Source organism: Elephantulus edwardii, unplaced genomic scaffold (assembly GCF_000299155.1).
Source record: "Elephantulus edwardii isolate Elephantulus edwardi_28Jun2011 unplaced genomic scaffold, EleEdw1.0 scaffold00271, whole genome shotgun sequence".
NCBI lineage: Eukaryota > Metazoa > Chordata > Mammalia > Macroscelidea > Macroscelididae > Elephantulus > Elephantulus edwardii.
The window spans coordinates 1,783,789-1,797,754 of NW_006400021.1; the positions used below are offsets into that span (position 1 = coordinate 1,783,789).

The 13,966-nt window shown below is 37.4% G+C and overlaps 3 protein-coding genes across 3 annotated transcripts in view; 1 reads left to right on the forward strand and 2 right to left on the reverse strand.

Annotated features, from left to right (window-relative positions):
• Positions 1 to 1,582, reverse strand: part of TAF9 (TAF9 RNA polymerase II, TATA box binding protein (TBP)-associated factor, 32kDa) — a 7,014-nt gene extending 5,432 nt beyond the window's left edge. The window contains exon 1 of the mRNA XM_006900028.1: positions 1,478 to 1,582. The gene's annotated coding sequence lies outside the window, so the exon portion shown is untranslated. The remainder of the gene's footprint in view (positions 1 to 1,477) is intronic.
• Positions 1 to 1,589, reverse strand: part of LOC102853428 (adenylate kinase isoenzyme 6-like) — a 17,943-nt gene extending 16,354 nt beyond the window's left edge. The window contains exon 1 of the mRNA XM_006900044.1: positions 1,478 to 1,589. Within this exon, the coding sequence (XP_006900106.1) occupies positions 1,478 to 1,505 (28 nt within the window). The 5' untranslated portion in view covers positions 1,506 to 1,589. The remainder of the gene's footprint in view (positions 1 to 1,477) is intronic.
• A 1,690-nt stretch (positions 1,590 to 3,279) lies between these two features.
• Positions 3,280 to 13,966, forward strand: part of RAD17 (RAD17 homolog (S. pombe)) — a 39,162-nt gene continuing 28,475 nt past the window's right edge. The window contains exons 1-8 of the mRNA XM_006900029.1: positions 3,280 to 3,377; positions 4,162 to 4,419; positions 4,981 to 5,064; positions 7,470 to 7,632; positions 10,507 to 10,643; positions 11,458 to 11,510; positions 12,220 to 12,345; positions 12,438 to 12,507. Coding sequence (XP_006900091.1) covers positions 3,336 to 3,377; positions 4,162 to 4,419; positions 4,981 to 5,064; positions 7,470 to 7,632; positions 10,507 to 10,643; positions 11,458 to 11,510; positions 12,220 to 12,345; positions 12,438 to 12,507 — 933 coding nt within the window. The 5' untranslated portion in view covers positions 3,280 to 3,335. The remainder of the gene's footprint in view (positions 3,378 to 4,161; positions 4,420 to 4,980; positions 5,065 to 7,469; positions 7,633 to 10,506; positions 10,644 to 11,457; positions 11,511 to 12,219; positions 12,346 to 12,437; positions 12,508 to 13,966) is intronic.

Here is a 13,966-nt window from a genome sequence, read left to right on the forward strand (position 1 = left end):
AAATCCAATCCAAGGCAACCAAAATATGACTTTGAGTCTATCCCACCTGAATTTCAGAACCATCTCAGAAACAGAATTGAGGCTTTGAACACTGAGCAAAGCCAGTGTTGAAATGAGCGAAGGCCAGATGAGTTGTGGGAGGATATCAAGGGTATCATCCAGGAAGAGTGCAAACGGTCATTGCAAAGACAGAAGAGGAAGAGAAGAGAAGACCAAAATGGATGTCAGAAGAGACTCTGAAATTGCACTGGAGCGCAGAGAAGCCAAAGCACAGGGAAGAATTCAAGATGCTAAGGAGTTGAATAGAAGATTTCAAAAGGCAGCACGGGAAGACAAAGCAAAATATTACAATGAATGTGCAAGAAAGCATCAAGTTTAAGTTCACCAAAATATGCCTGAACTCACTCGGGCATCATCCTATTCTGAAGAACTTGTTTACACTTAAATTTTCTGATAACATATAAGAAACGAGATACTCAGTGCAACAATGAATGAATGAAAACCCAAAGTCTCTGTAAATGTTCATTAAAACGAATAAAATTTAATAATAATAATAAAATAAAAGAAACGAGATACTTTAACTTAAAATCAGATGTGGTAAAATCTTCCCTTTAATAATATGAACAGTTAAACAATCTATTTAGTGATTAATCTGCGCCATGCCACCACGTCTTATTTTATAAAAATCGTCTCCCGTTTCAGCAAAGAGTGTTCAAAGTTTTCTATACATTGTAGTACCTGCACTCATTAAAACTGTCCCATACATGTCCTATGATGCCATCAACTTCACAACTTTGTCAACGCTTTCAGAGTTAAAAGACTGGCAATAACACTCTTTAATGTCTTTACACATGGCTCCCAAAATTCACAGGAATCCCACAGTCCCCCCTGAAACTCTGTATTATCTTCACAAGAGAACCACCCGAGATATTTCCTTTAAAAAATAATAAAGACTGTCAACGTTAGCATAATAAAACGTCAACAGACCCGGAAAAAGAATAAATCTGAGAAGCAGCATTTATGATGTAAAGAAAAGTACGAAAGGAAGCACAGCAAGGCCTGAGATCAGAGTTAACAGATCTAAGCGTCAGGCACCGTCTTACGCTTGCTCGACAAAACTTAAAGATGACAGTTAAACTTAAAAGCCCATTTTACAAAACCAACCAACCAAACTGAGAAAAGATTAAGTCGTTAGCAAGTTAGAGACGTTTGGTGTGTCCGCATCTCCTCCACCTCGCCGAGCTTCCGCGTTACTGCAAAAAACAGCGTTTTGCGTGCTTTCCTCCCCCACGCCCCCTCCCCAGCACGCAACGCTCGCCACGGCCCAATCCCGAGGCAGGGACAACTGCCAGGCTTCGCGGCCTTAGGCTAACCCCGAAACAAACACTGAGAGGCCTCGCTTCGAAGCTCAAGGCCAGAGCTCTCAGGGTCCCCTGCCGGCCCCCGCCTTCAGCACTATACAGCCGCGCGCCCTGACCAGTGAGCAAGATGTTCGGAAGCAACATGGTCCCCACGGCGATGGCTCCTAGCGCTTCGACTCTGGCGCCGCACGCACCACCGGAAGCAGCCGGAAGGGGCGGGCTGCGACAAGTGCCAGCAGCCCTGGAGTCGTCGAGCCCATGCGCCATGCTCCCGAGCTACCTCTGCCGCCCAACTTTCGACCAGGGGTTACCTCACATTAAATTTCATGCTTCCATCTCGGAATCTGTGACATAAGTACATTTTGAGTTCTCACTTCGACTCAGGCAGTGCCCTAGACGCCTAAGGCCCCCTCCTGTGGGGGTCCCGCCCTTTATTTCGCGTCGCGTACGCGCGGCTCAACTACAAGGTCCGGGTAGGCGGGATCTCCAAATGGCTCGGCGATGAGCCCTGCTAGAGCCGGCTGGCTCTGTTTTCACCTGTGACAGAACCTTTTACTCTTCAGCTCCTCTCTGCCCACGAGGGGATGCAGCTCCCGCAAAGTAAGATCACCGCGATTGCGGCTCTGGTATTTTTACATATTCTGGAGACGCTGGGCTGTCTCTGCCTCTGCACCTTCCCGGCTTCTATCAACCCCTCCCGCTGACTACCCATCTCTTCTAGAGATCGAAGAGGTGGGGATGCAGAGACTTGGCATCCAGCCGGCAGACGCACGTTCATGCTGGCTCATCTCTCATTAGCAACACTTGTGTTGGACAGATGTTTAGTATTCCATGTGCAGTATGGGTTGCTGGTGGGTCTACTGGGAATGTTATTGAAGTTCTTTTCCACTTCTGACATCACATACCAGGAATCTGGCATCCTCCGGGACACTTAGATGCTTTTAGAAGGCAACAATTGCCTTGTATTCAAAGAGCGACTTGAGTCCTGACTGTAACAAGTCAGTGCCTTTGAAGTAAATCTGTCAGCGACATTTACTTACATCCTTCCTTCCCTTCCTCCTGCCTCTACCATTCTTTGAAACTTCAGAAACAAAACTTGTCTGATTGCGAACAATTTTTGTTTTGACTACTAAGATGTGGGGAAAATTAACGCCCTACAAACTGTGTGACTTTATGATGTATAGGCTTGTTGACTGTAAACAGCTTTTCTTCTGACAGATTTAAAATTGGTGAATTAATTAGTTATCCTTGACAGTAAGAATTCTGAAAATCGAATACTCGGCCATGCAAAATAACAAAACCCAAAATCAAAACGACTCCAACATAATACCAATCACGTTGTTCAATTAAGGTAAACTATTGGAGGGAAAAAAGTTAAAAGATTAAAATTCTTCAAAGTAAATAAATCTGAATTAACTTGTTGATGGATTATATCTGGTTATTCTGAATGAGAAAATATTGTTAAGTGCTGTCAAGATGAGTAGGACTCATGGGAACCTATGAATAATAGACGTGAACTTTGGCCTCTCCTACACCATCCTTACCGTCCTGGATATATTTGAGTTCGTTGCCATAGACACTATCAGTTCATTTCCCTGAGGGTCTTCCATTCTTTCAATTAACTCACACTTTTCCAATTTAATGTCCTTTTTCAAGGAATAGACTCTCCTGTCTATTGTGATTTTTGTATTGAATATGATTTCTAACTTGTATGAAAAACGGTAGTAGTAAAATAAATGCATTAACACATTTACAGTTATTGAAGTAAAATTTGACATTTTTTTATTTCGTCCTTTGCTTTTTCTCTCACTAGACATGAAATAGGAAATACAGTGATAAAGGAATATGCTAATTACTAGAGTGTATTTTGTATTTATACTTTTTCATAGTTTGTTTCTTTCCTTACCCTTAGGTGAATTATATTTTCATGTACTGCAGATTATATATTACGGATGGGAACTATCAAAGTTTATAATGTCAAAAACTTTTGTTAGACCAAGGCTATCTTCATCAAAGGTAAAGCAAAAATATATAATAATTGCCCATAAAGAATTAGGATTTTTTAAATATGTTCTTAATCGTTACAGTCCCAAAATAGTCTCCAATGAAAAGTCTATTTGTAAGTTGGGCAATGATTGTACATTAAAAGCACAACCTTAATTTTGCAAAAGCTTTATAATATAAGTCACAGCATATTGTAAACTATTGAATTAAATATATGGGTTATTTATAGTTAATTTTCAAAAGCCTGCCTCATTTTCATAAATATATTAATAGCCTCATGCACTGAACAAAAATATAATCAAGTTGTAAACATGCTGTTCATTTCAGTAGGTTCTTTTATATTCACAAAGTCTTAAAAGATGAATTGTTTAGAGGTATGAAATGTTTTTAAACTATAAATGTGTTAATTTTATCAGTGTTAAGATAGTGTTTATTTACGTCAATTTTTATGAGCCATTTTATTATTTATATTCTAGTCCTACAAATTAATTTGGTTGGTTTTTTGGTTTGTTTGTTTGTTTTGTTAAATCAGCCCATTATTATCTGAGAGGTTATAATTAATAGTAAGAATTAATTGATACTCTTTACTCCTTTGTATGACGTTGTTGAGAATTACACTTTTGGCATTTGTACTTACTGTAGGTTATCAATTTATAGGGTCTGTTTTAATTTAAGACTTAATTGGTGATATTTTTATTTTAAATAATTGCAAGCATGAATATGTTTCTGAAGTTCAGTTACATGGGGGACAGATAAGGGAAATGTGATGATACTCCCAAGACTTCTTGTTTTCCAGGTAGCTGACTGGGTAGATCCATCATTTGATGAATTTTCAGGAACTCCAAACATCTCTACTGCTCTTACTGCCTCATCATTAAGTGTCAGTAACTCAAGTCTTAGAAGAAAAATTGTGTCTTCCACTTTAGAAAATAGCAGATTTCCAGTTAAAAGAGGAAAGCTGCCCTCCTTAGAACAAATAAGCAGTCTGGAAAATTCAAAAGAATATTTGCCTGAAAATGAATCCTGGGTGGATAAATATAAGCCACAAACTCAGGTACTAGCTAGCATACAAACATGTCTGTATAACTTAATTTTTATATTGATTAGGATGGGTGAGAGGTAAAGAGAAAGACATTCTTAGGTTGCTATTCATAAAATTCTTCATACTAGTTAAAACAGTGATTTCTAGAATTTTCTCATATTTATGTTTCCTCAGCAGTCATTTGGAAGTTCTGTTAGTTTTTTTCTTAGATTTAACATCAACCTAAATTCTGTTTATTAGTTTATTTATTTACTTTTATTAAATGGAAAACTGTTCCAAACTCCCTTTAAGACAATTTTAATTATTTTTATATGTTCCAAACTTATAAAATAAGTTTAATATATTTTTTGTTTTGGAGGTTTTTTTTAAAGAAATATTTTGTAAGTTCCAAACTTGTCCAAGTTTATCATATGATGATAACAGAATAAAGAGTCAACAGAAGGACCTTTTTTAAATGAGAATATGTTACTTAGTTTCTCCCTTTGGTTTAAAATAATAGTGTAATCTATACTGACATACCAAATATTTTTTAACTAAATAATTTTATCTTTAAACTTAAAATTTTTATCTTAGCATGAACTTGCTGTACATAAAAAGAAAATTGAAGAAGTTGAAACTTGGTTAAGAGCTCAAGTCTTAGAAACAAAACCTAAAAAGGTAAAATATGTGGGGAAATACTTAATGTCATTAAATATTTAATGTTTCTCTAACTTAAAGCCAATTTTAAGAAATTAAACTTTTAGGCTGACTGGGTTTAAATAAGTCTAGATCAGCTCCAATAGAAAGTTCTCTGACCTTACTACTTCCAGCCTCACTTAAAAACGTAAGAGACTTTGACTTTCCCCCTTTATTTCTCTATGCCTTTTTCCTATCTTATTCCTCTTAGTTCCAGTCATCAATATAATGCATGGTAAAGTTTAGGTTCCAACTTGTAGTCACCCTATGTCAGGTTTCAGAGTTGTAAATTGACAATGAGAAGAGACTGCAGCTTAACTTGCTATGATCTGTGCCATCACTGTGCCCTAAATAGAGGACTTGTGTATGTATGTATCACATCAGATTATTTTTCACAGAAGCAAGCAGGCAAATTACAAGTTGGTCTTTGCACTAAAGATAACCAGAAATGATCATAATTCATTTTAGGCTCCTGCTTTTTGTTTCACTTCCTAGTTTACTATTTGTCCCCTCAATCTAGACTGTTCTAATTCTTTCTTTAATTTTTAACACTTCTTATTAGGGGCCACTGAGTCAATTCTCATAATCCTACTTTGTGACTCAGTAAGAAATATTGTCTGGTTCTGCACCACCCTTACAGTCATTTCAGTATTTGAGTACATTGTTGCAGCCACTGTGTGGTTCAATGAGAGTCTTCCTTCTTTACATCAATGTTCTATCATAATATCCTCATCCAGGCACAGATCCCTTCTGAAATCAGACCAAAGTACCTAAGATGAAATCTCACTGTGTTCTCACTTCTTAGAAGCATTCTGACTATAACTACACTTCTCAAAACATTTGTTCATTCTTCTAATGTCTGTATTATTGTGTGTCCTTACCCAGTGCAGTATGTTTCTTGATCTCCTGTCTGCTGGTATCAAGTTTGTTGACTGTTGATCCAAGCAAGACAAAATCATTAACAATTTCTATCCTTCTCTGTGTATGATGATGTCTGTTGGCCCAGTGGTGAAAACTTTTGTTGTCTTGATGTTGAGATGTAATCCATACTGAAGGCTGTAGTCTTTGACCTTCTGCAGTGAATGTTTCAAGTCCTCCTCACTTTGAGCGAGCAAACTTGTGCCATTGACACAACATAGGTTGCTGATGCCACATTCTTCTTCATAGAGTTCATTTTCATGAATTATTTGCTCAGCATACACATGACATATAAATGGGTTTATATAATACTGTTTCATTCTATCTGACCTCACAATGAACCACCATGGAAGTAGGAGTTCAGAAATCAAAAGGCAGATCTTCTGTCATGGACCTCTTTAAAGTGTTATTGGGCCCAGGATATCCTTTTAAAGACTGAAGGGCATCTGATCCAAGCCACGATATTTTTAGTTGCTTCACATTTGTGTGAAAATTTGAAAATTAATAAGGAAGAGACGAGTTAATGCCTTTAAATTGTGGTGTTGGCAGAGTATTGAGTACCATGTAGACTACTAAAAGAATAAGAATCTGTCTTTAAAGAAGTGCAGCCAGGGTTGTTGTTATAGGTAAGGATGGTGAGATTTCATCTGACGTACTTCAGGTATGTTATCAGGAGAGGCCAGTGTTTGGAAAAGTAAAGGGTCAGCAAAAGAGAGGATGGCACCCAAGGAGATGGATAGACACAAAGATTGCGAGGAGGACACAGGTTTGGGCAGAGCTCTGTTCTCTTATACTTAGGGTCAGTGTAAGTCATTTCTGTCTTAAGAGCACCTAACAACACTAGCAGTATATGAGGGTTCCAGTTCCACCATGTTTTAGCTAATATGTATTATTGGCATGAATATATATACACATACACACTATTGACATGCCATTTAGTTCACCCACTTGAAATGGATATAATCCAGTGGATTTTCTTGCATTTGGAGTTTGTCCGTCATCCCAATCAATTTGAAAACTTCTTTGTTGTCTAGAAAATGTATTTTTAAGTACTATTTTTGATAAGTTTATATGTAGATCTTTCATTTGGGAGTATTGTAATTTTTAAAAAAAGGAGCTGTCTTCTGGGTATATGTACACAGGCCCTTGTGCACAGTAGTAAATAAAGGTAAACACATAGGATAAACTTAATGCCCACCATTGGATATAGGGAAATTCTACCATATATTTTTGTTAGCTTCATCCTATCCAATAAATGAGGTAAAGTTCCTAGGACCCTTAGCAGCTAGTGTATCTCTAGTCTCTGGTAAATATGTTACAATATATGCTTCTTAAAGTATCTAATAAGCCACATTGAGATTTAATTTAAAATCTGGTTTGTGTTAAGCTTGAATTTAGAATGAAAATTATGAAATATTCCATCATTCCAGTGATCTTAATTTTTACTTAATGTTTGTATTTGGTTCTAGGGTGGAGCTGGATCTATTTTATTAATAACAGGTCCTCCTGGCTGTGGAAAGACAACTACGCTAAGAATACTATCAAAGGAACTTGGCATTCAAGTACAAGAGTGGGTTAATCCGGTTTTACCAGACTTTCAAAAAGATGATTTTAAGGAGGTGCTTCATTCTGGTAAGGTTTGCTATTATGGTAGTAGATATAGTAGAGAAAACTTGCATGTAATGGAACTTTGAAATAAACTACCCATCTATGTAAGATTGCTAAGTTCATAAATCATGTATGTTGTTTATAGGAAGGTATATATGCCATACCTGAAAACAACATACTATGAAGATGGAGCCCTAGTGGCCTAGTGGTAAGAAGTTGTGCAGTCAGTCTAAAGGCAAGCTCTTTGAATCCACCAATTGATCCAGAGGAAAAGACTCCTTTCATGTGATTTACAGTCTTTGAAACTCCGATAGAATGTCTGCTATGAAATGGTTCTGACAACATCACATACTACAAAGTTGACTGCCTGAGAATTTACAAGGAAGGACCTTGTGACCAGAGATTGATCCAGGGGAGAAAGACTCCTTTTGTGTGATTTACAGTCTTTGAAACTCCAATAGAATGTCTCCTATGAAATGGTTCTGACAACAGCACATACTACAAAGTAGACTGCCTTAGAATTTGCAAGCAAGGACCTTGTGACCAGGGCTTCAGGTTTGAAACTGTTTCAGGTTTGACCCCTTGCTGTTTTCAGCAGATTCTTTTCAGAGTGTCCAATTTCAGGTGAATCAATTCATAAATAACCACATCAGAGAGCTATAGTGGCATAGTGTATAATATACACTGCTAACTGGGAGAGTTGGCAGTTCAAATCTACCTCCCTCTTTGGTAGCAAGATGGGCAGTCTCCCTTAAGATTCACAGCCTGGGAAACCCAGTGGCGGCTGTGAGTCAGAACCAACACAGTGACATTGGGTTTCAATAGCTGTGCTGCTTTTGACAGTCTAATAACTTTTTTTTTAAATTTTTATTATTTTTACATGTACCGTCAAATCAGATCTGACTGGTACAGGAAGATATTGCCCCCTCCTTCTCCAGCAGAGCATCTGGTGAATTTGAACCGCATACCTCTGGGATTACAGTGAACACTCGAATTAAGTAGCCTTCCATATAAAGCATGTTTTCCCAAAGCTTTCTTGATAAAACCACTAAGTAGTTTTTATTATTCTTTGTTTTGGAAGATAATTTAGCTGTCATCTTCCCTTTTACACCAGCATCAACTCTTTTTTTTTAATCACTTTTCTCATTTTAACTAAAAAATAATTTTGCAAAATTTTTGATCCTTTAAATACAACTATGTTCTATTTTCCTGCTTTGGACTGGGTGTGTGTGTGTGTGTATGTGTGTATGTGTGTTTATATTGATTTTACAACCATATTGTTTCAATATTAAGAAAGCTTAGTGAATAATAAAAGATAAATGTGAAATGGGACTCCAACTAGGTATGAAAAATTAAAGTATATAAAATAGCACATTTGTTACCACTAGATGAATTTGATCTTACAGTGAAACAATAATAAAAAAAGACTTTATAGGACACATGATATTTCTCTTTTTAACTTGGATTATTTTTTCTTTAGACTTCATTGAACCAAGTATTATGAGAGGTAGGCAGAGAAAAGATAAACAGTTGGTCTTAAACAAAAATATATCCCCTTGAAAATTATATTCAATAAAGAGAGCTCAATAAATTGTAGATTTTAAGTTTGTAATTCCCCCCCCCAAAAAAAAAATAAGCCAAGTTTAATTACTGCTGAGTCCACAGGTTTCTGATAAGTGGCTGGCTCTAAGATTTTCTTCCACATATTTGAATGTGTGACACTTGATTCCATTCCCCAGGAGCCTGATGAGTGTGGGCTAGATGTGCTTTTTTCATGTAGGCACTGGGGGGAAAGGAACCATTAAAGAGGATAGGAAGTTAGCTTCAGAGAAGTGACTTTTCTGAAGACTTTTTGATTAGAGAGATCCTTGTTTAGATTCCTCGCCCAGCATTCCTTGGTTTCCTAATTTGTGAATATTTTTTAGTATCATGCTGACAGCTCTATTCTGAAGTAAATGAATTCTTTGGTGTAGGAAATTGCAATTTTCTATAGTATCACTTATTGTTTGATATAACTGTGTTATTTTAAATTTTAGTAGTTTTTCATAGTTATGAAATACAATATTATGAACTTCATTTTGCATATGATATGTGAGTGTTTATACATAGATCTATATAAAAAAGGAACTCTGGCACAATAGTTAACTCTTTGTTAAGGCACTATTGTTTGCTGGATCCAGTCCACGTAACTTATATACAGAAAGACCTGGTTACCTACCCACATAAAGATTAGCCTAGAAAATCCTAGTTGTTGTTGTGTACCATCAAGTTGGTACCCACCTATAGCTGACCATCCACTGGCTTTTCAGAGACAATAAATCGTACAGGAGGAGATTGTCCATCCTTCTTCTGCAGAGCAGAATTTGAACTGGTGAATTTGAACCACATGCCTTTGGGACTACAGTGCAGTTTCTTACCACTAGGCCACCAGGAGTAATCAGTCTGAAAAAACAAAATGTATATGTATTGTTGAATGGAAAACAAATTTGCCCTGTATACCAAATCACCATAAAATGTTAAAAAACAAACAAACCCCAAACCAACCAATAAGGCAGTTCTACTTTGGTCACATGAGATCAGCTATGTTTGAAAATCTACTCGATAGCCTTAAAAAACAACATATGTGTGTATATGTACATATGTATGTGTAATGCCTGAAACTACTGTCATCAAGTCAATTCCTATTCATAGGGATCCTCCATTGGTTTTGCAAGGCAGTAATTCTTTACAGACTCACTTCTTTTATGATGCTACTAGTGGATTTGAACCACTGATCCTTTCAGGCAGCAAGGCAGCATGGAATGCGCCAAGCTACCAGAGCTCCTTGAGTGTATAATATTGTTGTATATATAATTTGTTGGAATTAAAACAATTGGTATTAAATGTGTTTCTTTGTAGAATCAAGCCTCCGTCTATTTCCCTATGAGTCTCAGATGTCAACTTTTAAAGAATTTGTGTTAAGAGCAACTAAGTATAATAAGCTACAAATGCTTGGAGATGATATGAGAACGGACAAGAAGATAATTCTTGTTGAAGTAAGCCCAGAGCTGTTGAGTAAATAATTGATAATAACTGAGCAAATAAAACTTTAAAAAACTTAACTTGTTTTTAAAAAACTGACTGCCTTCAAGTAGGTCCCTTCTATTGGCATTGTGAGGCTATAAATTGTGTCCATCCGTGCTCCCCTGAACAACTGCTTCTTAGTCTATGTATAGTACTTATATGTCAGTTTGAGCTGATGTGTGTGTTGCTGGAACTCATGCCAATGGTATTCAGATAACAAAAAGATCACCCATCGTGGACAGGTTTCAATGGTGCTTCCAGACTAAGACAACTTGGGAAAAGGACTTGGAGCTCTAATTCTGAAAAATTGCTATGTGAAAACTTTAAGAATTACAAGTGAGCATTGTCTTAGTATAGTGCTGGAAGATGACTCATTTAGGTCACAAGGCACGTAAGATATGAATAGTAAAAAGCTGCTTCCTCAACACGGTTGACTTTTATGTCATGGATGGAGTATTAAGTTTTGCGGACTTTCATTTGCTCATTTAACACCTCAAAATGAGAAGAAACAGACTTAAGTTTAGAAAGGCAAAATAAATATTTAGAAAATAATGTCTCAGTGATAATAAAGTTGATAAGGTGTATCTAAGGAAAGTTGGGGTTCTCGTACATGTATTATCCTTAATTAGATAGGATATCAGTTATTTCAGGTTTCCCTTAATTACCTTGAAATTCTATCTGAAGATAATTTAGATAGGTAACAGCATTGTCCTTTCTTCGTAAATGTCAATCTGGATATAAATTTACATGGAAAAAAACTGAATACTTATCCTGTGTTTTTGATAGGATCTACCTAATCAGTTTTATCGAGATTCTCAGATTTTACATGAAATTTTAAGGTGAGTTTCAGAGACGTTGTCTTTTTTTTTTTTTAAATTTTATTAATTTTAATGAACATTTACAGAGATTTTGGATTTCCATTCATTCATTGTTGCACTTTTCTCCCTGCCGACCCATCCCGCCCCCCAGTTTGCTCCTCTCTTTAAAAAGTAAAAGAAAAATTATTTCATTGGTATACAATCGCCCTGCGCGCATGTGCACACCCCCCACACACACACCACCCCCCACTGAGTACACTCCACCATGCAACCTTAATTTTGGACTCTTGTGATAACCATAATATCCTATCATAAAGCGCTTTTCAACTGTTCTCTCCCTCATCTGTTTCAATGCAGTACATGTAATTTATTCAGTTTTTCTCAGTCTTACCCCAACCCTGATGTTAGTCCCATTCTACAACAGTGGCACCAGGCAGTATTTGTCCTTTTGTGACTGAGATATTTCACTCAGCGTAATGTCCTCCAGAGTCACCCATTTTGAATAATACTGCATGAGTTCCTTGTTTTTCAATGCAGCATAGTATTCCATTGTGTGAATATACCACAGCTTCTCTATCCATTCGTTTGTTGATGGGCACATAGTTTGTTTCCAACTCCTAGCTATTGTGAACAAAGCCACAATAAGCATAGGTGTGCATAGAGATATTTTCTAATACTCCAAAATCTAATATGGCTTCAATTACAATATTGTTATATTTTATTATTTAAGGAAATATATCCAGATTGGCCGATGTCCTCTTATATTTATAATCTCTGACAGTGTGAGCGGAGATAATAATCAAAGACTTCTGTTTCCCAAAGAAATTCAAGATGAATGTTCTATAGCAAATATCAGGTAAGAAAGCACTGTCTGTTTCCTAATGTTCACATACAGGCTATGTTTTTAAATTATCTAAAATACCATTTTTCTTTGCATAACTTTGGCAGTTTCAATCCTGTTGCACCAACAATTTTGATGAAATTTCTTAATCGAATAGTCACAGTAGAAGTTAATAAGGTAAGTCTCTTAAGTTTCAATTAATTTTAATCTTGTTGTAACTATAGAAAGTCCTGCCCTTTTTTTGGTTAAAAAAACAATTGATTTTTCAGTTTATTTATATTTATATTTATCACTGTCAGCCCGGGGAACCAAGTCCACTACAGGAGATCCCATCTCCTCTTACCTAGATAACACCCAAACCTACACAGGAGGAAGCTAGGTCCTGGATAAACATTTTCCAGGTCCTATATCCAACACTGAAGGTCAAAAAATAAATCACTGACAAAAATAAAAATCTAGAGGCCAGTGCCGATCAGACATCTTTGCCTCTTTGTAAACATTGACACCCAGGCCACTGGAGGTCAAGGAAAAGTGTGCAAACGTGAGGTGCCAAGACTGTGCTCAAAGGGCTAGAGACACAGCTGACAATCAGACCTGTGAAGTCCTGCAGTTTACTCAGCTGAAGCCTGGCAAATACCAGGGGCAAAAATATGGCAGTTACTCTTGCCCAAAGGCTCACATGAGGTGACAGTGACGCTCTTGCCCGTAGGCAATCTCCTGGATGATATTGGTGAAGATATCTTGAGCCAGCTAAATTTCTCGAGCCAGTGACTCCATAAATGTTGCACCCCAGGACCCTGCCAGCATCTTCCCTTCAACTGTTTGGACTTCCCTGGCAGGAGAGAAATCAGCCTTGCAGCCGAATTTTCCCATGGCTTTCATGTAGCTTTTGGTACAGACTCTCAGTGACTTGGAAGCTATGCTGAGGAGTGACAGAATATACAAATATATTACCATGAACCCCAATGATGAATGAATAGAATAGAAAACTGCACTCATCCTGCCCTGCTGTGTCCATCAGGTGTAGGTGAAAGTCATCTTTGCCTAAAGTCACTATCTTGCTATAAATATTCTCCACTGTAGGATCATAGCCTTCCAAGAACTTGCCCTCCACAAACTGATGGGCCAAAGATGTCTTTCCTCATGGAGGAGCCACTGTAATGTTCCTGCAGCCGTATTAACCCTTCCATGCCTAAAGAGGCCCCCATCCCACCCAACAAGTCTTTGAATCCTTGCTCTACAATGCCACCATTCCTCCCTTGGTCGTGCTTCGAAAGTCCTGCTTTTTATGATACTATATATAATAACTGGTAGGAAATAAGTTAGATGGATCCTAGTTGAAAGCAGAGAATACCAGAGGAATGTCTATCTGTGTTTCATTGACTATGCGAAGGCATTTGACTGTGTGGATCATAACAAACTTTGGCTGACTCTGAGAAGAAAGGGAATCCCAGAACACTTGATCATGCTAATGTGAAACCTATATTTGGACCAGGAGGCAGTCGTCAGAACAGAGCAAGGGAACACTGCATGGTTCAAAACTGGGAAGGGCGTATGCCAGGGATGCATCCTATCTCCATACCTTTTCAACCTATATGCAGAACAGATTATCCGGGAGGCTGGCCTCTATGAGGAG